This window comes from Chlorocebus sabaeus, chromosome 23 (assembly GCF_047675955.1).
Source record: "Chlorocebus sabaeus isolate Y175 chromosome 23, mChlSab1.0.hap1, whole genome shotgun sequence".
Taxonomy (NCBI): domain Eukaryota; kingdom Metazoa; phylum Chordata; class Mammalia; order Primates; family Cercopithecidae; genus Chlorocebus; species Chlorocebus sabaeus.
In genome coordinates this window covers 34,302,710-34,328,980 of record NC_132926.1, presented here as the reverse complement: position 1 = coordinate 34,328,980, position 26,271 = coordinate 34,302,710, and the positions used below count along the sequence as shown (strand labels likewise).

The 26,271-nt window shown below is 39.9% G+C and overlaps 1 protein-coding gene across 2 annotated transcripts in view; it reads left to right on the top strand.

Moving 5' to 3' along the window:
• Positions 1-25,654, top strand: part of SCGB3A2 (secretoglobin family 3A member 2) — a 90,737-nt gene extending 65,083 nt beyond the window's left edge. The window contains exons 1-3 of one of the 2 annotated variants that reach the window (XM_008014879.3): positions 21,321-21,375; positions 23,968-24,170; positions 24,531-25,654. In XM_008014879.3, coding sequence (XP_008013070.1) covers positions 21,321-21,375; positions 23,968-24,170; positions 24,531-24,554 — 282 coding nt within the window. In that variant the 3' untranslated portion in view covers positions 24,555-25,654. Of the gene's footprint in view, positions 1-21,320; positions 21,376-23,967; positions 24,171-24,530 lie in introns of those variants that run through there. The other variant, XM_038006309.2, reaches the window with a different exon arrangement.
• The last annotated feature ends 617 nt before the right edge of the window (positions 25,655-26,271 follow it).

The following is a 26,271-nucleotide window of genomic DNA, read 5'->3' as shown; positions in this document are numbered from 1 at the left end:
ACAGGGACACTTGCAAGGGCAACCAGCAGAGGAAGAAGGCGGTTACCGCAGTCACAAGGACCTGGAAGGGTCAGCTGAACCTAACAAGCTGCCTTTCTCTTAACTTCAAGGCTACAAGGATGTAGCAGCCAGTGATTATAGCCAGAGGGAGAATGAAGCCAAAGAAAAAGCAGGCTGTTGTGACCAGCATTTGGTGCCATGGAATGATCATCTCTTTCCAAAGTTGGTGACTTCCTTGAGTTTCATTCTGCAGGTCATACTGGTTGTACCAAGAGGTGACATTTTCCACCACAAGTTTCCTTGAAGATCAAGCAGGGAACAGAGAAACAAATTGCCAAAAGCCAGGCCTTCAAGGGCCCCAGAGTTGCCTTCGCTGATGTGCAATGGTTCCGGGACCAGATTGGCCACAGGATCACAAGACAGTGGTCCATGGAGATGAGGGTCAGAAGGAAGACACTGGCCAGAAAGTTAAAAATATACACGGTGCTATTGAGCTTACAGAGCAGTTGGCCAAAGGGTCAGTGGTATTGTAGAGCTACCATAACCAGCTGGAGAGGCAGTGGGAAGATGATGATGAAGTCAGCCACGGGCAGGTTGAGGTACCGCACCTGCTGACTGTGCAGGACATGTGGAAGCCAGCTACCCCAATGACAAGGCCATTGCCAGCCAAGCCTAGGAAGAAAGTCACTGTGTAGATGACCACGGAAAAGATGTCAAGAGCAGACTTGACCCTCTCCAAAGAGTCATCGCAATAGTCAAGCATGACGTGGGACTCTCTACAGTCAGCAGTGACAGTGCAGACACATTCTCCATGTTACCTAAAAGTAGCCAAGTTTAGGTTAGGCTCAAACTTTCAAGCTACATAAACTGCTTAAATTACCACCACTTCCTTTCTTATGATGACTGCAGATAGCTTTCATGTCCCTGCTTTAGGATGTGCCATTCTCCACTGGTGATATTCCTCCTCCTCCCTCATCTGCTCTCGCTCCTCTTCCTCCTCCTCTTCTTGTTTTCTTATCCATATTCTTAACTACAGTTTTCACCACTTATTCTATGCCAGCCACTATGCTAACGTTCTGTATATTGCATATCATGAATTAAGCAGCTACTAGGAGTCCAGTGTTCTGTTCATATATTGCATTTAATTTATTCCCCATGACAAATCTGTCATATGGAAAGGAATTATTACAAATGAGAAAACTAAGGTTAAGGGAGGTTACTAAATTACTGAAAATTAAACATTCAGCAGTAAAAAAAAAAGCAGAAATGAATTTTGACATCAGTTCTGCTTAATTAAAAATTCATATACTTTACCTGATTTTTTTTCTTTTTACTGCATATTCCTCTGTCAATGGCCTGAAGGGGGGCTCATATTTGTATTTTTAATTTAGTTTACAAAGGGCTTTCCTATGCTTCACACTATTTAATAATTTCCAAAATGCCATGTTAGCTACGTAAGACAAATGTTTTATTATTGAGATGATTTTTGACATATATGAAAGCAAAGACTCAAAAAGGCTGCTTTCTCTGAGCTGTAGCTCACTGCACTAGGAACTAGCAGACCTGGGTCTTGAACCAAAACCTCCTGAAGCCAAATCTTATCTTTTCCTCACCTCATTACAATGCTCTTTTTCATGAGTAAAGAATATCAGGAGGTGGGTGTCCATCCTGGAGGAGGTGGGCTCTCTCCTGGTAACTGATCCTCCAAACTCTCTTATGGGAAGATGGTCACATCAGCTGCAAATATTTAGGGGCCATATGAATTATTGTCTAACCCAAAGGAATTATTGTTTTCTCATTTCCTTATGGGAAATGCCTGCTGCACATTGTTGGCATTGATATCTGTTTCTGTTGTATTTTCCTGTTTCAATTTTTAAGTTCCTCAGTGTGTGGGGCCAGTCTTCAATTCTACTTAATGCCTGCTTTTGTTTATGCTGCTCTCGCTTTCTAGAATGCCTTCCCCTCCACCATTTTCTGTTGGCGAAATCCCGCACACATACATCCTAGTAGACATAACTTGCTTCTTTCATTGTTCATAGCACCTGGTATCCATTTAATTCCAGCAGTCTTGCCTGCATATTAGAAATGATTGCTTTGATATCTATCTCAGGAGTCACAGCTTATTCCAACTCTATCACTAAATACCTTAGGCAAGACATTTACCCTCTCTGAGCTTTAGAGCCTTAATTTTTAAAAGCAATATATAATATTAATACATACCTCATAGGGTTGTTGTGGTAATCTAAGGAAATATTTCGGTGAAATATTTAGAAATGTATCTGATACGTCAAAAACATGCAACATGTTGGTTATTATTCTTTTCATTGATGCCATCATTACTATCCTAATTATTATTTCATGCACCACATTTGATTTATATTAACATTCCATAAACATTTGTTTACTTATTATAGTGCTGATAAAGGATAAAGATTCAATGAGATTATACCTGTGAGTATAAATTATAGAATCAAAAGAGTTATATAAAGCAGAATCCTTTTTCCAGAAGGAACCAATTATTTCCCTTGTCTTAGATGCTTACTTATTTAAGTGAAGTTTTCCTCTTCTTGCCCAATCTCTTCCCAACTTTTCACCCTTCATCTGCCCTCAAATGGCCACTCCCAGACAACTGTGAAACCTGCCTATGCCTCTCTCAGTAGTGGAACCGCACACACTCACCTTGACCAGCTTGGAGCTCTGCTTCCCTGCTCGGGAAATAGCAGCCAAATCCGTTTTGGAGGCTTTTGAATCTCCAGGGCCAAAGGATTCTGAAGGCATCTCTGTCAGTTGTCAGACTGGTGAAGTCTCTGTGCTGAGGATCTAAGTAATACAATCGAAACGGGCAACTTGGGGGCACGTGTTGAGGTTTGTCCAAATGCCTAGAATTCTTTTAGGGAGGAAGCTTGGGATACAAACAAATTTTACTCATCAGGGCCTTGCAGTTCAGTGGTCACTGATCCAGATAATTGAGACTTTAGGAAATGTGACCTCATCTTTGATGAAATTTACGTCTAAGATTTTAAAACAAATATAAAGACAATTTAGAAGTGCATGCGCATAGTAAAGCTTGACATTAGTTACCACAGTAACAGCTAATATTTATGGAGTGCTTATTATAGAGCAGGTTTAACCCCCTCACTATTCTGTACTTTGGAATCAGAAGGGTGTGACGACAGGATTTTGTAAAAACCACATCAGAGAATCCTCTGTGGAAATAGAAAGGGTAGTTGCTTAATCACAGATGGCAATGAGGTGATTGAACTTTGTAGGCTTAGTTTTGAGTCTAATCTGTGAGACCGGTCTGTAAAATGAGCTTAATCTAATTGAACTTTAGCTATAAAATCAGTATATATTCTTCTGCAGCTTAAATAAACCCAGTAAATAAAGGTAATTGGACAACCAGAAAGCATAATACAAATGTGTGATTTGTGATTTGGTTTAAAATAGTTGGACATTATAAGGATGCAGTATTATTAAATAGTATTTGGAAAGGCCATCCGCATGGGGCACTGTGGTAGATGAGAAAACCGATGCTCAGAGAGCACCTGTTTATGGCATGGTTGTGGTGGTGAGGGATCACCCCCATGTACAGAAAGTCAGAAATGGATACTTCCTCAATGATGAGAGGGGCAACTTTGTGGAAGAACCAAAGAGTGAGTGAAGTTTTAAAACTGGAAGAGAGGGGAAAGGATAGTGTTGGAGGTAAATGTTGAATACCAATATATGAAAATAAATCTGAATTTAAATATTAAATGAAATATATTTACATAAACCTGGTATATTCCCGTTAACAATAGCTCAGAACAATCTCTAGTGTACAGTAGCCTTTTTGATTCCCAGTTTGCTTTTCTTGGTTTCAGTTACCCATGGTCAACTGGAGTTCGAAAATATTACATGAAAAATTTCAGAAATATACAAATCATAAGTTTTAAATTTCACACTGCTCTGAATAGCATGATGAAATATCATGCCCGGGGACATGACTTGTCCCTTTGTCTACAGTACCCACACTGTGGATGCTACTTGCCTGGTACTCACTTGGCAGACAACTCGGTTATCACATTGACTGTCTCGGTATCACAGTGCTTATATTCAAGTCACCCTTATTTTATTTTGTAATGGTCCCAAAGTACAAAAGCAGTGATGCTGGCAATTTGGATATGCCAAAGAGAAGCCATGAAGCGCTTCCTTTAAGTGAACATAGAAACGTTCTTGACTTAATAAGGAAAGAAAAAAAAATATGCTAAAGTTGCTAAGATCTATAGTAAGAACAAATACTTTACTTGCAAAACTATGAAGAAGAAAAAAAATGTGCTAGTTTTTCTGTCACACTTCAAGCTGCAAAAGTTACAGCCACAGTGCATGATAACTTTTATTTCAGTATGTTGTGATAGTTGCTCTATTTTATTATTAGCTGTTGTTAATCTTTTACTGTGCCTAATTTATAAATTAAACTGTATCGTGGGTAAGAATGTGTAGAAGAAACATAGTATACATAAAGTTCAGAACTATATGAGGTTTCAGGCATTCACTGGAGGTGTTGGAATGTATCCTTCTTTGATATGTGGGGACTCCTGTACAAAGCCTCTTCCATTATATCATCATAATGGCCATGATTACACACCCAAGGGGTCATATATCTTTGACTTGAACTTTCATCCAGAACTCTTATAAAACACAATATTTTCCGGGCGCGGTGGCTCACACCTGTAATCCCAGCACTTCGGGAGGCCGAGGCGGGTGGATCACCAGGTCAGGAGATCGAGACCATTCTGGCTAACATGGTGAAACCCCGTCTCTAATAAAAATACAAAAAAATTAGCTGGGCGTGGTGGCGGGCGCCTGTAATCCCAGCTACTCGGGATGCTAAGGTTGAGGCAGGAGAATGGCGTGAATCTGGGAGGCAGAGCTTGCAGTAAGCCGAGATCACGTCACTGCACTCCACGCTGCGTGACAGAGCAAGACTCCGTCTCAAAACTAACTAACTAACTAACTAAATAAATAAAAACTTAGATGCCTAAGTATTTCTTATTGCTTCTGACTCTTCCATCTTCCAGCAGAAGACCATGGAAGAAAGAGAAACTTTCAGGGCACAGCCTTATAGGAAAGTTGTGTCAATAGATGGTAGCAGACTTTGTCATTATTCCAATAGGTAAAATGAAAATAAACTTTGGGTCAAATAAATACTCCTAGGCTAAGCCAGTCCTAGGCTTGTCTGATGCATATTCACATGCCAATACAGTTTTATTCTTTTAAGGTGCTTTTTGTTAGCCTGATATTTTAATATTGTTTATGATGTGTTAGAACTTGATTCTGGCAGCCATTATCTGAACTAAAAAAGCTTAATGTGATCTGGGGCCATTAATAAACTCTAATGCCGTCTTCAAAGAAGCTGGTAGACTGGCTCTGCTCTGTGCAAGACCATCTGATGTGTTACCTTTAGCTGTGGCACCACTTTGGAGATGCTTGGGAACAGTTCCGGTTGTGGTGAGGAGGTGATAATGGCTGACCTTAGGTATCCAAATGTGACCTGTACATCTAATTATTAGTGCTTTTTTCTAAGTTTCTGTCCAGGACTTAAACTTAGTTCTGTCCTTCCTAAATGCTTTCCACAATTGTTGATGACAATATGTTGGAAGTTCTGGAGTTGGCCTCATGGACTAAGGAATGCAGGGAGGGCTGAATAACAGCCTGTGTCAACTAAAATGTCTGTTGATTTATCAAGATCCTAGTGTGACAGAAGGATCCTGAAGATCCCCCCTATACTGCTAAATATTTAGGGGATGCTATGAAATCTCCTAAGATTAGAGGCCTCCAGGTCTTCAAGGTATGTCAGCCAATTTGAGTACTTCGTTTTTACTCTTAAATTCCCCATATTCCCAAATCCAACATAAAAATTTCTGAGCCTCTGAGCTCCCCCATAACCCCAAATCCAATATAAAAGGTCCTAAACCTTCTGCAGCATTTGAGGTAGTATTTCTTTTAGCTGACTTGTCATCTGAGAAGTAAAACGAAAACTAAAAACAATACTTCTTCCTCCTCTTTAAATATTTCTTTTTCCTTTTTCAATTCATTATTTTCTTCCAGCACAGGATGTGGCACAAAGATGGCCATCACTGACATTGCCTGTTAGGTTGCTTTTGTTTTGTAGATAAATTGTAGCACAATCTCTGAAATGGCCACAAGAGAGCATTTGTGCACCACTTTGGAAGTTACTCTTGTTCAACATCACATTCCACAAACATTCATAGTTTCCCAGGGTTTGAATTTTAATAATTCCACCCTGAAAGAGAGAAAATGAAGCTGAAGTCATATCAGACATAATCTAATCCATATTATCATTCCAAAGATTCCAGATCTCAGGACCTGTGATAGTCCTTTTAGTTTTAAATACTCTTTAAAATATTGAAGAATTGTGAATGATTTTAAATATTTCGAAAAAGAATTATTTTAAATATTTTAATTAGTATCAAGGCTTAAGTAGCTGTACTTTTGACTTAGATTATTAGAGCTTTGCTTATTTGATAGTCAAAACCTTAAAATATTGAGACCCATGGGGGAAAATAATGTGTGAACCAACATTTATTGAATTGGATACTTTTTGTGATAGAGTCCCAGAAATGATATGCGAGAAGCTTAATCAGGCTTAAAGTGCTTTGTTTATTGCAGTTTTGAATATCTTCTTCTTGAATTAAGTCTTAGGTTAAGGAGGCTGTTGGAGTCATATGATGATATTGTGGTGCAAAATTAATTACCTTTGCACCAACCTAATAGAATTGGAAAGCATAATGTAGATAATCTCATCCATCCTTATCTATTACAAGAGGCTTTTCCACAGTAAATTTGGTATTAGCTAACCTTTATTTGTGGGATTCAATATGGAGCCATTAAACTTTATTTTCTTGTAATTTATAATCACATTTCAAAAACAACTCAAATTCCATCCTAAATTCAAATCTATTCTTGCTTCATTATGATAGCCCTCCAAATATCTGAACAATCCCTTAAGGCATTCTTAGTTTATCATCTCTCCAGACTGATGTCACCAAGTTTATTAACTGTCTCTCATATGATCCTTCAAAAGCCTGGATAATCTTCTTCTTATGGGTTTGTTGTGAATTAAATATGACCACCCATTCTTTGTAATTCCTCCCACCAAGAAGTAGAGTTTATTTTCTCTCCTCTTGGCACTGGTCAGGTCCTATGGCTTCATTTGAATAATGGGATGTGGCTGAAGAGATGCCATGTGTCTTTTGAGGCTAAACATTAGGACATCCAGGGTTTTAATTTTCGTATCTTGGAATGCATTTTCCTTGAACTCATGAATTACCAAGATGCTTTGCAAACTGCCCTCCTCACTGAGCTCCTAGCCAAAGCCAATCACAAATGCCAGTATTCTGGCTCTCCAGCCATCCCAGTGCCCCAGTAAACATCAATCAACGAAACAGATGAAGCAACCATATGGTATTTTTAAAGAATCATGAAAAAAAGTACACTGTGCTTGTTTTGAGCCACTGAATTTTGGAGTATTTTGTTATATAGCATTAGACAACTGAGAGGTCCAGGTTGCAAATGATCTCACTGGGTTGAGTTTAGATCTAAATAGGATATGTTGACTGTGACTAATAACCTGTAAAATAGATTTCTTTCTTATTTGATTTTGATGGCACATTTTCATAGTAACAGATTTTTTCAGCCATGTTTTCATAATCTGCGATATTTGAAACGATTTCTGAGACCAGAGCTATTGTTTCTCATGTTGACTTAAAAAGAAAGACTATTGAAATAGGGTCTGTGGCTTTTTCCTCAGTTCCTCAGTTCTTTTCTGACAACCAAAAAATAAATCCGGAATTTTTCTAGACTTGATGGAATGACAAACATGATTTCATTAGTGTAATACTTAACTGTAAACCAAGGGTTTGCACATACGTCATCTCAATTAATCCACACAAACATATATGGTGGGTGATAGGACATTGGCCAGCAATTTACTCTCCAATGATTCTGAAAAAAAGAGTTCTATGTACTGGATTCAAATATTTTCTGTAAGTTTGAAATTGTCTCAAATTTAAAAACTCATACCAAAAAAATCTTATAATTTGTTCACTGGATGCAGTGATTATCCATTCTCCTGCTTCTATTCTGTGTACAAGCTAAAGAAAGGTCAAATTCTTTAAAGAGAAATTATAAATAAAACTCCCCAATCATCACTCAAAATTAAATTATTGAGAAGTAGTGCTCATGAGCTTGGTGATGGTGGCTACTGTGACTGAGGTTATAATTATGAAGCTGGACAGCTAAAAGTAAAGATAGAGAGGGGACAATAATAATAATAGTAATAATAATAGTAGTAATAATAATAGTCTAACGTATCTTGAGTGTTCATTCCCAGGTACTAATTTTTGTAAGCATTTTGCATATGTTAACTCATTACTTCTAACACCCTTAGAAAGAAGGAAGTTTGTTAGCCAATCTATAAAATAGTTGATAAAACTGAGGCCCAGCAAGTTAATAACTTCCCCATTGGAAAAGTTGGGCCATGAGTACAGACAGGCTGGCTTCAGGACCTGTGCTCTTTGTCACTAAATGAAGAACAAGGGCACTCAAAGCACAAAAGAGTGGCCTCGACCCTAGAAAGATGTGGAGAAGCTGGAGACAGTGTTCAGCAAACATCAAGCTTGTCAGGAGCCCACATGCCTTGGTAAAAAGGCCTCCTCCACCCTGTACTGCTGACCAAAAGAATCATAGTGCATGTCGTTAAATCAAACTAAATACGGCCTGAGAAAGCCTCCATACTTCCACATTTGAGTCCCTGTGGATGAACTATCACCGCCTTAGTAGGTAGACAAGACAGTATGCTTCTGTAGCAATAGCTGAGTCTCAGGCAATCCCAGAAGCCATACTTAACCACTCATACTCTACTGACTGTTCAAACTGTGTTCAAATAAGGCATGCACCAAGCTGTAACCAATCCATCTGTTTCTGTACCTCACTTCTGTTTTTTTAATACCTCACTTTCCTTTTATTGTTCTGACCATGGGGCCTCCCTGGAGTCACTCTGAATCTGCTATGATTCTGGAGGCTGCCCAATTTTTGAATCTTTTTTTTTCCTTTGCTCAGTTAAACTCTGTTAAATTTAATTTGTCTAAAGTTTTATTTTAACAGATCTGGTGTCAGAATTGGACTAAAAGTAAAATTCCAGCAACCCCCAGGAACACCACGTGACCAGGCGAGGTACCTGAGGAGCCTATTGTGCTCCCTGCTCTCTTGCGTGTAGCTGGAGGTCTTAGATTCTGAGCTCCATCAACTTGTATTCTGAGCTTCTACGTGTTTATTTGAGCAATAGTTAGGCTGGACTGAGTCCAGGATTGAATTGGATTTGATAATAAACTGCATTGGATTCAATGATAATGGTCTCAGGCCTCAGGAAAGTACCTTATTTTTAAAACGGGATTGTTTGAATCCAAAGAGTCTAGGACTCCACCTTCCGGGACTCCATCTAAATTTTATATACAAAAATTATGGACCCAGAACATGTGCATTTTTAGAAAAATGGGTTAACCACACTAGAGAAAACTTAGAATTAAGATGGCCACAATGGGGAGGTTTTAATTTGGATAAAATTGTTTATTTGTGAGGCACATTAGATAAAGTGGGATCAAAAGCCCCACAAAAACAGTGGGACATATTCTTTCATTGGTACGCAGAGGCCTCTAAAAGACGACATGAATCAAAAATTGCCTCCTTAAAAGATTCTTTGCAAAAAGCAAATGAAAAGCGTAAGCAACAGACCAAGAGCGTGATGAAAGAGGACTGCACTCTCACTGAACTAACCTCAACTATTCCTTGTCTTTATGCATCTCTACCTACATAGTCTGAGTCCACTAACCTTTTTGGTAAATTACCCTTTCACCCTGAAGATGATGACAAAAAAGAAATCAGACAGATGCCTTGCAAAGTGAGACCTTCTGACCTGCCAGGCCTGCCTGTTGTAATTACTTTCACTTCATGGTCCAAAACTAAGCTTAGAGCCATTGTGAAGGACTTTGCTGATTCAAGGGAAAACCCTCAGAACTTTACTGAGGAATTTAGAATCCTCATAGGAGCTTACGATCCAGGACTTCCTGACCTTTACCAATTTATTCACATGATGTTGGGGCCTGGTGAAGCTTGGGAATGGATGGCCGCAGCAGACTGGGACAAACCTGAGGCAGATATTAAAGACCGCTCCGAAAGTTCTTCATGAGAAGGACAAAAAGTAGCCAGAAAAATTGGTAAATACCCTTTAAATTTAATTCCTAAAATTTGTCCACAAAAAATTGATTGGCCCATCATACAATCTTGTAAACAAAAAAAAAAGGATGAGCTAGTTTCAGATTACAGAACTCGCTTAGAAACACTGTGAAACATGTAGGGCTCAAAGTGCAGCAAGGAGTATTTTCTGCAGGGACTGAAATGGTGTTAATTGCTCTGTTTATACGTGGACTCCATCCTGAGCCTAGCAGTTTGATTAGAAAACATAAACTGGAATAGGAAGTTACAGGAATGACTGAATTGGTGACCTTAACTGAACATTTGGAGATGACTCTAGAGCAGGAAAAAACTCAAAAGGCAAACAAGCTTATGACCCTTCAACTACAATAGTTCCGGGGGCCGGTAGCAAAGGGACCTTCTCATTCTCGTTTTAAATCACAACCAAAAGGTTCTACAACAAGAAGTTCTTTACCCCAAGATGTCTGCCTTCATTGCAGACAATCAGGACACTCTAAAAGAGCTTGTCTGCATTTATTTCAGTATGCCAATAAGCCTCCCTTTAGGCCAACTGTTTCAACCCTAAAAAGAACCCAAGAGACCTCAGCCCTTCTGATAAAAATCAACATTGATGAAGCTCCAAGGAATACTCTGATAAATTTCTCCCTATAATACCTTTAAATGAGCATGGAGAAACAAAGTTAAAATAAATGGGGAGTCATGTATAGTCGTGGATACCAGAGCTACCCTATCTACCATAAACTCCACTTTAATAAGCCAACAAATCCCTTGGAGTAAAAAGGTCATTCCTGTGGTGAGGGTTTCAAATTGAGTACAAGAGGATCTCTTATCTGAACTCATCCAATTCATTTTGGGGCCTTTTCATAATAACACACTTTTTACTATGTGATACTGCTCCAGTAAATCATCTAGGGTGAGATTTACTTTCAAAACTAAAGGGTACAAACAATTTTCCTTGCTCCTTTTGAATAGCTTCTCCTAAAAAGTCTCATAATAGTACTTACAATCAGAGGCCAAGAGTTTTAATCTTAATATTTCTTTTAGAGGCTTTCCAAGTTATTATGGCTTGTATTACCAGGGTAACAGTAAAAATGAGATCCTCTTTAAATCAGGCCACTTTACGGAGAACTATGGTCCTTAACCGCTACTACTCTCTGAACAAGGACTATGACCAATTTGACGCTAAGACTGTCGAACTACTTATATTGTCTGAACCTTCACTTGGTTAATTCGGTTCAGTTCATTTTCACAAGAACTCCTGTTAAGAAGTATGCCTTGGTATTTTGGTATAATCCTCTTCATAGTCCTAATAATAATCTCCCTGGTGCACTGTATTCTCTCAAGTCCTAAATGTCTTGTATATGGCCATCCATCGAGAGTTAAATGGTCTCACTCCAACTGTGTCAGCAACAACATAAAGGAACATTCAGCTGGTACAAAGCTGCGACTTGTGAATTTCATACTGATATTAAAGAAGATTTGTAACTTCCTTAATGAGACTGAAGAAGTCTTTCATGCTAGTGACAGAGAATGGTGTCAATTCCTAAAGTTTGGTCAATCTCTCTAAATGGAGGCCGATCAAAAATGGAGAATTGTTAAATTGAACTAAATACGGCCTGAAAAAGCCTCTGTAACTCCATATTTGAGTCCTTGTAGATGAACTGTATCCTACCTTAGTGGGTAGATAAGATTGAAAACCTAACTTAGGAATATGCTTCTGTAGCAACAGCTGAGTCTCAGCCAATCCCATCAGCCATACTTCAACCACTCATATGCTGCTGACTGTTCCAACTGTGTTCCAATAAGGCAGACACTAAGCTGTAACCAATCCAGCTGTTACTAAGTGTAACAAATCACTTCTGTTTTCTCTATGCCACTTTTCTTTCTTTTGTTTTTGTATATAAATTTGTTCTGATCACGAGGTATCCCTGGGGTCATTCTGCATCTGCTGTAATTCTGGAGGCTGTCCAATTCATTAACCTTTTTTTCCTTGCTCAATTAAACTCTTTTAAATTTAATTTGTCTCAAGTTTTCTTTTAACAATGTAAACATTTAGAAATGGGGAAATGATTTGTAGCCGAGACACTAATCCTGGGCCTATAACTTGGCAAAGTACAACATGAACTTTTGTTCTTCTTTGACTTGCACCACGTGACGGATGTGCGGTCTGGCATTTTTTGGAAGAGTGTGGAGCTTACATATACAAGACATTAGGGCCAAGGTCAAAGCCTGACTGATTATACTGATAAAGATGCAAGAAGACACTTTTAGATTTAGCCAGTTTATTACTTACATAGCAAAAGAGTAAACCAAAAGTGCCACACCCCTGGCATTCATGCTCCACACATCAGAAAAGATCACACCCAAACAAAAGGGACCAATAACTGCACCGCAAGCAGTGGGACCCGCTGCTTCTGAGGAGTGAATGGTAGATGGCAGCTAAAAGGTTTCAGATCAGTAGTGGATGGGGTCGGAGTCCTCCCAGACACTGAAAAATCTTCCTGTCTTGTCTTATACTAATCTGCTTTATAATTTGCATGAGCAGATACTCCTGGTCGAGAATCCGTATTTCTTCCCAGTAACCAAGTCATTCCAGATCAAGGACAAAGCTCATCAGTCAATCAGAGTTTAGGGTTTTGGAGCCACACCCTCCCATCTAACTCATCTTATACACTCTTGGCTTGTCTGATTGTAAACTAAACATTTGTTCGATATCTGTCATGGGCAGATGCTATGCATGAAGAGGGGTGGGCATAGAAAAGTGAAAGACACTGTCCCACGCAGCTTTCTTGGCATACCTTATTGTCTCTGTTTTCTAAAATAAGCCTTTGTGAATTCTAGTGTTATTTCTCATCTATCTGTCTATCAAATGTTTGAATTCAGAAACCATTTGAATTCATGAGGCCTTCAGTGAAAAATCCAGCCCACATTGATAGTTTATCTCCCCTTCGAGTGCTCTCTAGATGTTGCTTTGATTTTCTCTTGATTTATTTATCATTCTGGGTTTCATCCTCCCAGGCTTACATTCCATTTGAATTTCCCTGCAGCAGCTAGAATGTGGCCAAAGGTTAACCAGTATCATTTCATGATACTGATTTCCACTAAGCAGGATTCAATCAATATGGAAAGCAGTATTGACAAAAAGAATCAAATTATGTAAAATATTTAAAAAGATTTATTCTGAGCCAAATATGTGTGACCACAGCTCATGACACAGCCCCGGGAGATTCTAAGAACATATGTCCAAGGTGGTCTGGCTATGGCATTGTTTTACACAATTTATGGAGACATAAGATATTCATCAATACATGTGAGATGTACATTGGTTTGATCAGGAAAGGTGGGACAACTCAAGAGTAGGGGAGAAGCAAGCTTCCAGGTCTTAGAGAGATACAAATGTTTTCTCTGGCAGTTGGTTGAAAGAGTTTATCTAAATACTTGGAATCAATAGAAGGGAGTGTCTGGGTTAAGATAATAGGTTGTGGAGACCAAAGTTCTTATTATGCAGATGAAGTCTCCAGGTAGGACGCTTCAGAGAGAATAAATTATAAATGTTTCTTATCAGACTTCTTGCCTGGATCAGGAAAAAGACCTGGAAAGGGAAAAGGATTCTCTACAGAATGTATATTTTCCCCACAAGAGACGGCTCTGCAGGGTCATTTCAAAATATGCCAAAGAAATATATTTTGGGGTTAAATACTTCAGTTTTTCAGGAGCTGCTATCTGTCATGTTGGTATCTTATTGCCAAAATGAGTCTGTTTTATAGGTCTGAAGGTCTCTGTTTTAATGTTAATGCTGGTCAGCTGTGCCTAAATTCCAAAGGGAGGAAGGTATAATGAGGCATGTCCAACCCTCACTTTCCATAATGGCCAGAAGTAGTGTTTCAGGTTTACTTTAGAATGCCCTTGGTCAAGTGGAGGGGTCCATTCAGTTAGCTGGGGGTCTTAGAATTTTAATTTTGGTTTACAAGAGTTAGAAACAGATTGTTTTGCCTTTCTCCAAATTTTGTGAGATTGATGTAATGAGTTGTGACTTTTGGTTATATTTCATATGCTTGTGTTTGTAAAAGTAAATTTAAGACTCTTCCCCTTTGTAATGTAGGCCTAGGTGGAGGCCCCATTGGACTGTGCCATTTGCAGCAAATAAAAGAGAGAAAATGAACTTTACTTCAAAGTCTTCGAAGTGACTTCTCAGAGACTGTCTCCTTTTCACCTGGAAGTAAGGCTATTAGTGATGCAGGATCTTTTGCTCCTTAGTTCAGTTAGTGGTTCCTGTCACATGACCAGGAAAATTTAGGCACACAGACACACTGAAAGGTGAGCAGAGTAGAATTTATTTTAAAAAAGTTCTCAACCAGGCACAGTGGCTCACGCCTGTAATCCCAGCACTTTGGGAGGCCGAGGCTAAGCAGATCATGAGGTCAGGAGTTTGAGACCAGCCTGACCAACATGGTGAAACCCCGTCTCTACTAAAAAAAATACAAAAATTAGGCTGACGCAGTGGCTCATGCCTGAAATTCCAGCACTTTGGGAGGCCGGGGTGGGCGTATTACAAGATCAGGAGTTTGAGACCAACCTCACCAATATGGTGAAACCCCATCTGTAATAAAAAGTACAAAATTTAGCTGGACATGGTGGCGGGTGTCTGTAATCCCAGCTACTTGAGAGGCTGAGGCAGGAGAATTGCTTGAATCTGGGAGGCAGAGGTTGCAGTGAGCTGAGATGGCACCACTGCATTCCAGCCTACGCAACAGAGTTAGACTCCGTCTCAAAAAATAAAAAAAGAAAACAAAAGTTCTCAGCAAGTCAGTCCTGCCAACAGCCTCCCACCTCAAAGACTGAATACCAGGCCACCATGCATGAGCTGAAGAGGCCAGACTTTACCAATAATCTTTAAGGCTGTTTTTATTTCTCAAAGATTAAATTCATGTGAACCAAAAGGTACCACTGCTTTTATCTTTCCTTTAAAAAATGTTTTGTCTAAGTGCTTATCCTTCTTTAAGTCAATTAATTAGAGCTCTATTTATAGACATCACACACACAACTACACCGACAGGCAGAAGATCCAGTATCCATACGATTTTTCATTTGCCCATCTCCTAATTGGATCGTTGGTCTCTGGGTAGAGCCCTTTAAGAGCAAGGCTAGGAAAGCATGCAGTTTCTAGGGGCTAAGAAACAGGTATGGCTGGAAGACAAAAGCAGATTTTGAGAGGGATTCATCTACCTCTAATTCCTAGGGCTCCATAAGGAAAACAGAGGTCTCTCCCAAAATGAAATTCATGGTGCCTCTTCTGTTTTTCCCAAGGAGTCACAGGCCATAAGAAATTATCTTAGGGCCTCTCATGCAAGCATTAAGAGTGGCGAGACAAAATGGAGAAAAATAGTCAACCGAGAAGAAACCTTTTTCTGGCAGAACAAGACCCAAGAAGAGAAAAACATAAAGGCCTTTTAAATATACCTGTAACTTGGGTATCCACTTTTAATTAAGCTGAGTGCTCTTTAAGAAAATCCTTTTAAATCTCGTATTACCCTACTTTAGTCACACCAAATGGCCAATTTTCTGGTTTCCAAACTTTATCAAAGGTAACCTCCCAGGTGCTCAGAGAAAGGAAAATTCAAGGCAGTTCACTGAGGGAAAGAAAATCAACAAATGGCAAAGGTCACACAGATATCAAACCAGAAAGGACTCATTCCGCAAGCAAGGATTTAACCCGAGTGCCATTGTAGAATGATGGGGGCCAGAAAAAGAGCATTGCCATGATGTTATAGGTCACGCTCCCAAGGATGTAAAACAAGATGGAGGCTTGCAGCAAAGATTGCTACTGATCATACAGAAAGACATGCAAAGCACATCAGATTGACTACAGTTTAAGAACAACCTCAAAAATTCTTTCTCATAATTAAAACTTTACAGAGAATATAAACAGTGACAGTTTGGGTCCTGGCCTAGTAAAATGTCATCTAAAAGGAAGAAAAAAAGCCTTTCACATAACTTGTGACTAATTGGAAAAAAGGAAACAAAACAAAACAAAACAAACAGCTTAAAGTGCAAGGCTGTGTTGACTGCTGACAGGGTGGAGAAAAAGAAAAAAATAACAACCCTCTGGAAGTGCAGGGTTGGAAAGATGCCTCAGGGAAGAACCTCTTATTCTTATGCAAATAGACTTATCCAAGAGGGAGAGAAACTTAATTGCTGCTTCTTCCCTGGGGCTCCCATGGAGCCAGACCCCTCAGCCAGGAGAGGGGAAGACACTGTGGATGTGTGACTAGGAACACTGGCCAGCCTGCCACATGTGGCCTTTGGGCTATGCGCCCCAGTCTCATCCGGGAGGGGAGTGGGGCAGAGAACTGCTGCTCACCTATTTGTTCCAAACAAATCAGGAAAATGTCATAGAAAGCCTGACTTGGACTGAAGCTGATATCCTCCACCACCAAGAGTGATGGCGGGGTGGGGGACAGTTTCCTTTATCCTCAGAAGAAGCCCAAGGGAAAAAGACTCAGAAACAAAAGAGAAACAACACCCTACTTCCCCTACTTGCCTGGGGACTAGAATGTCTTTGTAGGACTAACAAATTAGCCATAAGATTAGAAATTATGGTTTAGCAGTCATGTAACTGGAGGTTACAAGATTCTGACTCTCCTCAAATTGCCCCTGGGGATAACATCACTATTGTAAAACCTAAGATCAGTGCTTGAGATATTTTGCAGACCCTGCACTTGATAGATCATTTGGTACCACCCAGATCCATACACTGCCTCATTTGATCTTGTAGCTCCACCCAGGAGTTGACTCAGTGCAACAGGACGGCTTCAACTCTCTATGGTTTCATCTCCAACCTAACCAATCAGCACTCCTGACTTACTGGCCCCTCACCCACCAAGTTATCCTTAAAAACTCTAATCCTTGAATGCCTGGGGAGACTGATTTCAGTAATAATAAAACTCCAGTCTCCTGCACAGCCAGCTCTGAGTGAATAACTCTTTCTCTGTTGCAGTTCCCCTGTCTTCATACATTGGCTCTGTCTAGACAGCAGGCAAGGTGAATCTGTTGAGTGGTTATAGTAACAATACCATAACAAAGGCACAAGAAAAGACTACATGGCTGTTTTAAAATGTAGATTCTATTATTCTTCTTGTGAACAGATCAGGAGTTGACTGCTGTTGAAAAGAGATTTTAGTGTCCTTGGATCCCAATACAAGGGGTCATGACACACCATGGGGCTGGAGGCACATGGGAAGCACCAGGGTTAGTCAAGAGGCAGACAGAGTGGAGGAAAATGTGAGCAGGAGTCCTTACTGTGGTTTCTGAAGGAAGACAGGAGAGATGGGGTGAGCAGGTTGTAAATGGGCTAATTTGAATAATGTTGGTGGGCTCTGGGGTCTTGGGGCTCTCCTTAGTTGGTCCTGGGGTGATTAGGGCATGGGAATAATGGCCCACAGTGCACCAGCCCAATAAAGGTGGTTGGGGCTTTGGGCTCTGCACTGGTTAATTTGCATATGAAAGGCATGCTCCTGGCGATATCTCTAGGGATTAGCTAGACCTGGGAAGGGCAGTCCTTTCAAGATCAGCAAGGCCCCAAGGTGTCAAAACATCAAAAATACAGAATCAAAAGACATAATTGATACAATGGCTCAAAACATAGGAAGCACAGAAGTAAACAAGTCCAAGTCTGTTTTCAATTCTGAGTATACCCCCAATCTAGGGGGTATTGCCTCTCTATCACAGCTTTCTATTTGCTTCTTCACAGCACTAACCACTAGTGTTTTCTGTTTGTTTACCTGCTTTCTTGCCTGTGTATCTCACTACATTGTCAGCTCCAGGAAGGCAAGGAATTTGCTTGTCTGGTTTTCTGCACTAGTCCTAATTGCTGACACAATGCCTGGTACACAATGGATACTTCATAAACATTTGTTGAACAAATGAATGAAAACAATAGTGCTTGATGGTTATGTGTGTATGTATAATATCATTTGCATGTACACACACATACATACTACTGTTCATATATGTATACATAAGTGGACATTTGTGGGTGCTTTTGAGTTGATGTTTTTCATGTAGGTTCCAGTCAAGACTGCATGTCTGGCTGACTACTAGATATACCCAACAGAAATCTATTTGCCCAGGGGTCTCAGGAGTCTCCTGGAAAGAACTTGCCCTCTAGGACCAGCAGAGAAGCCTGATACAGTACCAATCATTTCAGAGGTTAAAAGAGAGAAGAATTTCTGCATGTATAATGATATATTTCACCTGGGGAGGCCTCGGTCCTATCCCTCATGGATTTACGACTTGGCATTTATAAGAAATAAGTCAGTTTAGAAACTAGAAAACCTATTTTTTATTGAAAGCACTACAATATTTTAGGATGGTGTGAGTCAGAGTCCAGCCAAAAAACCATACCAGGGATCACATAGAATTTAGCATGGGGGATAATTTACAAAGTGCTAGAGATGCAGTTTAAAAAACCAAGCAGAAGATGAATCAACTCTGAGATGAGAAAATGCAGAAAGTTGTCACTCCTTCTAGGTCAGGAGGGACAGTGATAAGAAGGTGGGGCCTAGGAGCTGGGGCCATGCAGTAAAAGCTGGAGCAACATTGGCCTGCATGGCACAGGGGGAACCACAGATAAAGGGCCTTTCTGAAAGGAGATGAGCCTTGGAGAGGGTACAGCCACTACCCAAGAGAGCTCCTGAATTGGACAGAGGGAGACATACCCCTTCTCCTTTCCTCTCTCCCTCCACTCTTTCACCAGTGCCTTCCACTGGCTTAACTTAATCAGATGCAGTTGGCAAGGAAGCCTGGAAACCACATTTCAAAAAGTCAACTTTCTATAATACAGAGCCAGGAATGAAAGTGAGGAGAAAGGATATAAAAGCAAACAAGCAAACTTGAGGGCAGCACTGGTTTAGTGTTCCAAAAAGATCATAATATAAAACTAAAGGGTGGCATTGTGGCAGGCTAGATCTCCACAAGCCCTTTGCTGTAATGATGAATGTGTAAGTTAAACATTGAAGACCTGGAGAAACTGGTGCCTGAGTAGGAAAGCTGGAATGCAGAAACAAACCCATTAAGACCCTACCTGGGCTTTCTCAGCCTCAAACCTGATTGAGTGATAAAAGCATTCATGTACATACAAAGTGTAACAGGACCCATGTAAAATTAAGAAACCTTCCAGCCCACAGACCCCTGGTTAAAGATTAGATTTAGACTGAGTAGAAATACTCCCACATGTAGGCATAGAGCTTGAAATTCATATATATATATATATATATATATATATATATATATATATGAAAAAACTCATAACTTTCAGTTACCCCGACATTCTCCATGTGACTGGTTACAAAAATAAACTCTCTTCTTTTCCAGTTCACCTGCACCTCATTATTAGACCATGAGAGCAAGCAGCCAGACCCTGTTCTTCTGGCAACAGCATCAATCTTACCACCACTCATGCACACAACCTTGGCACTTTGAGGGGCTTAGTATCTTAATATCACTGGCATCGGTGGGAATATGTAGGAGAAATGGAAGCAGTATCTGGTAGAGAAAGAAGGAGAAGTGGCAGGATTGAGGTGCATGCCGGGCATTCACGATGTCTTTCTTGTAGTCTATAAAGTAGCAGAAAGATAAAGAAATGACAGTTACAACATGGTAACATAAAAATTAGTAAAATGTGACATAAATTAGACATTAATTTTGGTTTGGCACAACAGAATATTCTGTCTGCATAATTTTGTTAGATCCTCATTACAATACCAAACCCTCAGATGAGGACAAATAAAGACTCAACCTCTGGCCTTGCATCTTAAGGTGCGTTTTCTCAAAATTTTCTGGGTTCCACTTTGGTGGTGGGGATGGCTAGAGCCAGCAGTACCATGTGGTCGGGGAGCTCTGAGCTGGTTCTGTGCCCATATGGACTCTGCTTTCTATTTCATCCCTTCATGGTTCTTTCTTACCCTGTTCCTTGCATGTCAGGCCTACTTGATGCCCCAAAGAACTCCAGGACTTGTGCTCACAACTGAAGTTGTCCTGAGGTCCTGTGGCTGAACCCTGGATCCAGAAAGACAGCCTTGGAAATAAACTGCTACTCCTGTAGCCAGCACCTTATTATTATGTATTTTTGAATTATTTTATCAGATTCGATTGCCAAAGAATCTTGCAAAAACAATTTTCTCCACAAGCTATACACCTTATGGTTGGTCATGTTATTTATGTTCCCATTTTAGACGAGAGGACCAATATCATAGATTAAAAACGTCAAATCCAAGATTACACAAACAGTGAAGATTGAATCCCAGGTTTTTCAGAAGGCATTTTGATGTTAGATCTTAAGCCTATTATCCTATTCAAAGGCTCAGAGCAGACATGCTCTGAACATACTCAAAATAACTGACACTGGAAAAGGTAACAGAGATGTGAAAATCTTGCCACAGTAGGTGTGTGAGTGGTCTGGGGGCAGGTGAGTTCCAGAGAAATGTGGCACCTAATGTCATTAAACTGACTCTGTATTATACCAGGGCCAAGGGGGCCTCCAGATTGCTTTCACAACTGGGTAGTTCATCAGTTAATGTGATTCTCCAAACTTTAAATGAATAGAAAACTGGAGGAGTAAAATATAGAAAACTAGAGGAAAACACTCCTTCTAATCCCAATATAAATTCTTCACTTCTTTTCAGCATTCTTCCAGGAGAAGGATTCTTTGGGCTCTTTGTCTTCTACTTTTATTTCTGTGCAAGGATTTATGCAAGAGGTACTTGACAATGCTATAATGTAGGGCTTTGTTTTTCATGGGAACACAAGGCAAAGCGGAAAACTCTCCAAATTGTTTAGTGAGAAAACATAACCTTTATCCCTTTATTTGGGGGGGGGGGCGGTGAGTCAAGTGGTAGGGACTAGAATTCAAGTCTTCAACGGGCATATAAATACATGTGTTTGCAAAAGCAGCCATCACACTTTGTATGGCAAGTGGAACCACTGGCTTCGTGGATTTTGCTAGATTTTTCTGATTTTTAAACTCCTGAAAAATATACCAGATAACTGTCATGAAGCTGGTAACTATCTTCCTGCTGGTGACCATCAGCCTTTGTAGTTACTCTGGTAAGTAACTGGAATACATCTGGCATATATGATATTTATCTACTTTTCTGTTAATAAGAGCACAACCAGTAAGCTTTGCCTCACTGACAGTGGAATATGGTGGTAGGAATTTTATTTTTTTATTTTATTTTTAACTGACACATAATAATTGCACATATTTGCAGGTTTGGAAGAAGTTTTGGAATCACAGAAAATGGTGATGTTGGAAAGTATTTCAGATCCCCACCATCTAAGCTCTAACCCAATATAAGTATTCTAATACATCTTACATAGGAAGTTAGCCAACTTCCACAGAGGGTCAACAAAGCACATTTCACTGCTGGGTATTGGTCACCATTAGTTTTTCTTATTTTCCTCAATTTTGAGTTAAAATTTGACTTTATAATTTATTTTGTGCTTTTGAACTATATGGAGTCATTCTTGCTATCATCTCCAGTTATCCAACTTCCTAGCTTAGTTCTCCTGAGATAGCTACGTTCATCTTTTCATCCACTCAAAGGATATTTATTGAAAGGCTACAATTTTTTGAGCACTGGATATGCATTGGAAGATTTAGACATGAATCAGCCATGAACATTGTTCTTAAGGTGCTAGTCTGGTAGGGTAGATAAGGCTTCTACCAAAGTTACTCTAATTCTAGACTACTGTAAATGCACTGTGAGATAGCCAGATAGAACTCTGTAAGTGTATTGGTGGGTGATGAGTTTAATTTTCAGGTAAGGGTATAGAAGCTGGCTTCTTGGAGGAGAATGGGAACTGCTTTTTTTGGGGGGGAGTTGGGGGAATCATTGTAACTATCAGGAAGATAGTTTGGGTATGTGGGAAAAAAAGATTTCATGACGGCCACTGCTCATTGAGAGAACTTTAAAAGGCTTTGAAGACCTTCTCCCAGGAAGCTGTAAATACATACAGAGAAGATATATACCAAAATGTCTGAAATAAGAAGTATGGAGATTAATAATTGATTGCTGTCCACACCTACACTGACAACTTTGACTTGTGATGTTTATTTAATTTCTGAAGGAATTTGTAAGTTCACCAGTTTTGGATATTTCATTATTCCCTAGTGTCCAGGGACAGGTATCTATGGGCAAAAGTGATGCAGAAAGGAGGTGGGGAAAATAAATATCACCCCCTCTGGGTGAGAATTTTGGAGGGACAATAGGCAATAGAAAATGGAAAAAAAAAAAAAGATGTACAGGCTCCATTTTAATAATTTGGATAGGGAAATAATAGGTTTCCAAAGGAAAATAAACTATGGCAGGTCTTAGCCAGAAGGAGAATGTGTGTTCTTACATGTGTGCTCACATACATGTGTACATTTATATATCTGCACGTTTTTGTAAAAATATATATCATACATATTTTCCTCAATCTCTACTTTTCCCCCCATTCATCTTCTATGGGAAAGTTATCTTTCTAAAGCCAAAGATATAAAATATAATTTTCCTATGTTAAAGCCTTGATAGCACCCCACTGCCCTCAGGAAAAAAAAATCCAAACTCCTTTGTGTGACATCCAACAGTTTAAAAAATCTGACTTCACTCAACTTTTGCAGCCTCACTCCCTTTATCTTCCATCCTTTGGTCATAGCCTATTGTAAATCTGCACTCCAGCCTTCTGGGCAGAAGGCTCACCATCCTGTGTATGCACTTTCATCCTAACATTTCCGTGCCTGTATCGGTCATGTTTCTAAAATGCTTCTCCTCTTGTTTACCTTATGATCCTGACATTTGCCTCAAGACATAGCTCTAACAACACTTCTGGAAAATTCCTGCAGCACTTTCTCATGTTTGAATTAGTCATCCCTTCCTTGTGTTTCCATAGAGCTTTGTCCATAATGTTAGCATAGCACATGCTACACTGTGGCATACACAGATCTTTATTGCCAACTGGACTGTGTGAAGTCTCTGAATGGGCATCCTTGTCCTATTTGTCTATGTATCTGCATAGACTAGCATAGAGTTTGTGCTCAATTATGTTTGTAGTGTTGAGTTGTATTGGTTGGGAGCAGTTTCTTGGGCTGTGGTTGGGTCTATTCCTGTCCTTATGTGGAGATTCACTATGGCATCTCCCCTTTAGCCTCAAAGCTGTGAGCTGTGGAGATAGCCACATACAAAATATCTTCCTTTCAGTCAATCACAAGGATCCGTTGAATGCTCACTCTGTGCCAGGGTCAGTTCTAGGCATGGGTGCAGTAGTGAACAAAACATACATTCCTTGATGTCATGGAGCCTCCATTCTAATGAGACAACAAGGACAATAAAAATAGCAAATGAAGAGTTGTTTTTTTAGGAAATGGTAAGAAAAAATAAGTGATGGAGAGTGACAATGGCCATTGCAGGTTTCTCTGAGGAGGTAACATTTGAAGAGAGACCAAATAATGTGAGAAAGAAAGGTATGTAGCTAGCTGAGGAAAAAAAGTTCTAGGGAGATGGAACAGCAGGTGCATAGGGCCAGAGGCAGAAGTTTTTAATGGAAGTAAGATGAGTGGATCTGGAATGGACCTATTGATGGACACAGAGAAAGATGATGAGGTCATAGTCTGGGCCCGGATGTGCCTGTCTCACCTGGTTTCTCTTTTGCCTGCAGCTACTGCCTTCCTCTTCAACAAAGTGCCCCTTCCTGATGACAAGTTGGTACCTTTGCCTCTGGACAACATTCCTCACCTTATGGATCCATTAAAGCTTCTTCTGAAAACTCTGGGCATTTCTGTTGAGCACCTTGTGGAGGGGCTAAAGAAGTGTGTGAATGAGCTGGGACCAGAGGCTTCTGAAGCTGTGAAGAAACTGCTGGTAACCACAGCTTGGGAGGCTAATCTGCCAGAGGGGAGGGCGTAGTCACCCTGAATGTCTACCTCATCCTCTTGGCACTTGTAAATGTGCATTTCCACTTTACTGATTACACTCATAGGAAGTTTGCATGTCCTTGAATGTCAGGAAAAATATGATTTCTACATTTCTGGGAAGGGTTTTGAATGACAGTGACTTGTGTTATAGTTGTGACATTACCATTTAGCTGAGACGTAATCACTCTGAGTTTTTGTTTCCCCATCAGTAAAATGGTGGCCAACAGGATACTGGAAGTGAGTATTTTTCGAAACATGCAAATTACATGTAAGCTGCTCTAATTTTTGTTGTCTTTCTGCCTTTCAGGAGGCGCTATCACACTTGGTGTGATGTCAAGATAAAGAAAGAGCAGAGGTGGCTGGGGATGGAGGATGATGCTCCTATCTTCCCTGGCTGAAATGCATTCTACCAATTATAGACTAAATGCCCTAAAATGTAGTGACCCGTGAAAAGGACAAATAAAGCAATGAATAGATTCAGTAGTCCTGTTTTTATTTCTGGGGACTCTATTCAGAAGGACATACCCAGACTAGTTTTTCCTTGGTTCATAAATTCGAGAGAGCCTGTTTTTACAAAGAAAACCTGGAATCTTAAGTAAGACATAACGATTCCTTCTCCTTTCCTTATCTCTAAATTAAACATCTCTATTTTTCCCAACTGTTTTTTATCTCACGGTGTTTCCAGACCCTTCACTTTCCTATCCCCCAGCCCAAATAAATGTTTACATTTAAAAAATGAAAAAATAATTTTCAAAATATTGTCTGATAAGACTAGCATCTTACTATCTTAATTGGTTTGGCTTCTGTTTCACTAGAATGCTAGTTTTTATTAAGTTTGTAGTTAAGCTATGGCCACTCAATAGCTTTCACTGATCCTTCCACCAAGTTGGACCTTTACTACATTATCCTTAGGCAAATGGGTGAGGAACTATCTTTTCTTTCCTCTACTCTGTCATCTGCAATGATGACAGAATTATCCTTCCAAGGAATTATTCTGGTAATATCATGACAGCCTGTAGAGTAGATTTCAAGCTTCTGAGCATGGCATGCAAGGCTATTCATGATCTGGCCTTCGGTTACACATCTAGTCTTCTTATCTACGTTCCTTTCTTCACATGCGCTCTACTCCAGCCGCATTGAACAGATAACTAAATCCTTTTCCCTCTAACATTCTTACACCTTAATGAAAAATCAAGTTTCTTCCTACCTAGAATGTCTGCCGCCATCGGCTTTGAGACCTGGCCTGTGCCAGTCTTGGGACTGTTTGCTGTTAGATCCATTTCCTACCCTTCCCCTGCTCTGCTCTGCTCTGTGTTGAGAAAGGATAGGAGACATGATGCTGATTGCTGCAGCTTGCATTTCTCAGGTTCCCAAATCAGCTGACATTTGGGCTAGGTTCTGCCCCTGGGAGGTGTAGGCAGTAGATAGGAAGTAGGAAAAGAGGAGAACTATTGTGTGGCCCTTTCTGGCTCTGTATTTGGGAGAAGTCTCTGGAAATGGCTGTACCATGTCTGAGGCTCCAGGTCCTGCTAGATAGGCCTGTCTTGGTCCCAGCTTTTGCTGGGTGAGTCCAGCCTCTGGGCTCTGGTTACACCACCTCCTTTCTTTTTCTCTCTACCTGAAGTTGTTAGTGGTTTCCTCTTGTTGTCAGTTTCTGGGTGCCTCACCATCACCGAGTTGACTTTTTAGTTCTTCTAATGTCTATTCGATCAATTCTTTGCATTACATTCCTTCTGTTCTAAGTACTTTGAGTAATTTCTGTTTCTTCATTGGTTCTTGACTAAGACGATGTTAAATGTTATCTCTAGGGATATTATCTTATTTTTCCTGCCATTGCTTGACTTCTATTTTTTGGCAACTAAAATAGTTTTCACTTTGTGAAATTTTCTATTTTATTTCCTTATTTTATCTATGTCTATAATGATAGATTAGGTTGCCCAGTTGCAGTAACAAATAATCCCAAATCGCAGTGGCTTATGTGCACAGTGTTTGACTTGTTCCTCACACTATATGGCCATCTTTGGTTGGCTGTAGCTATGATCAATGTT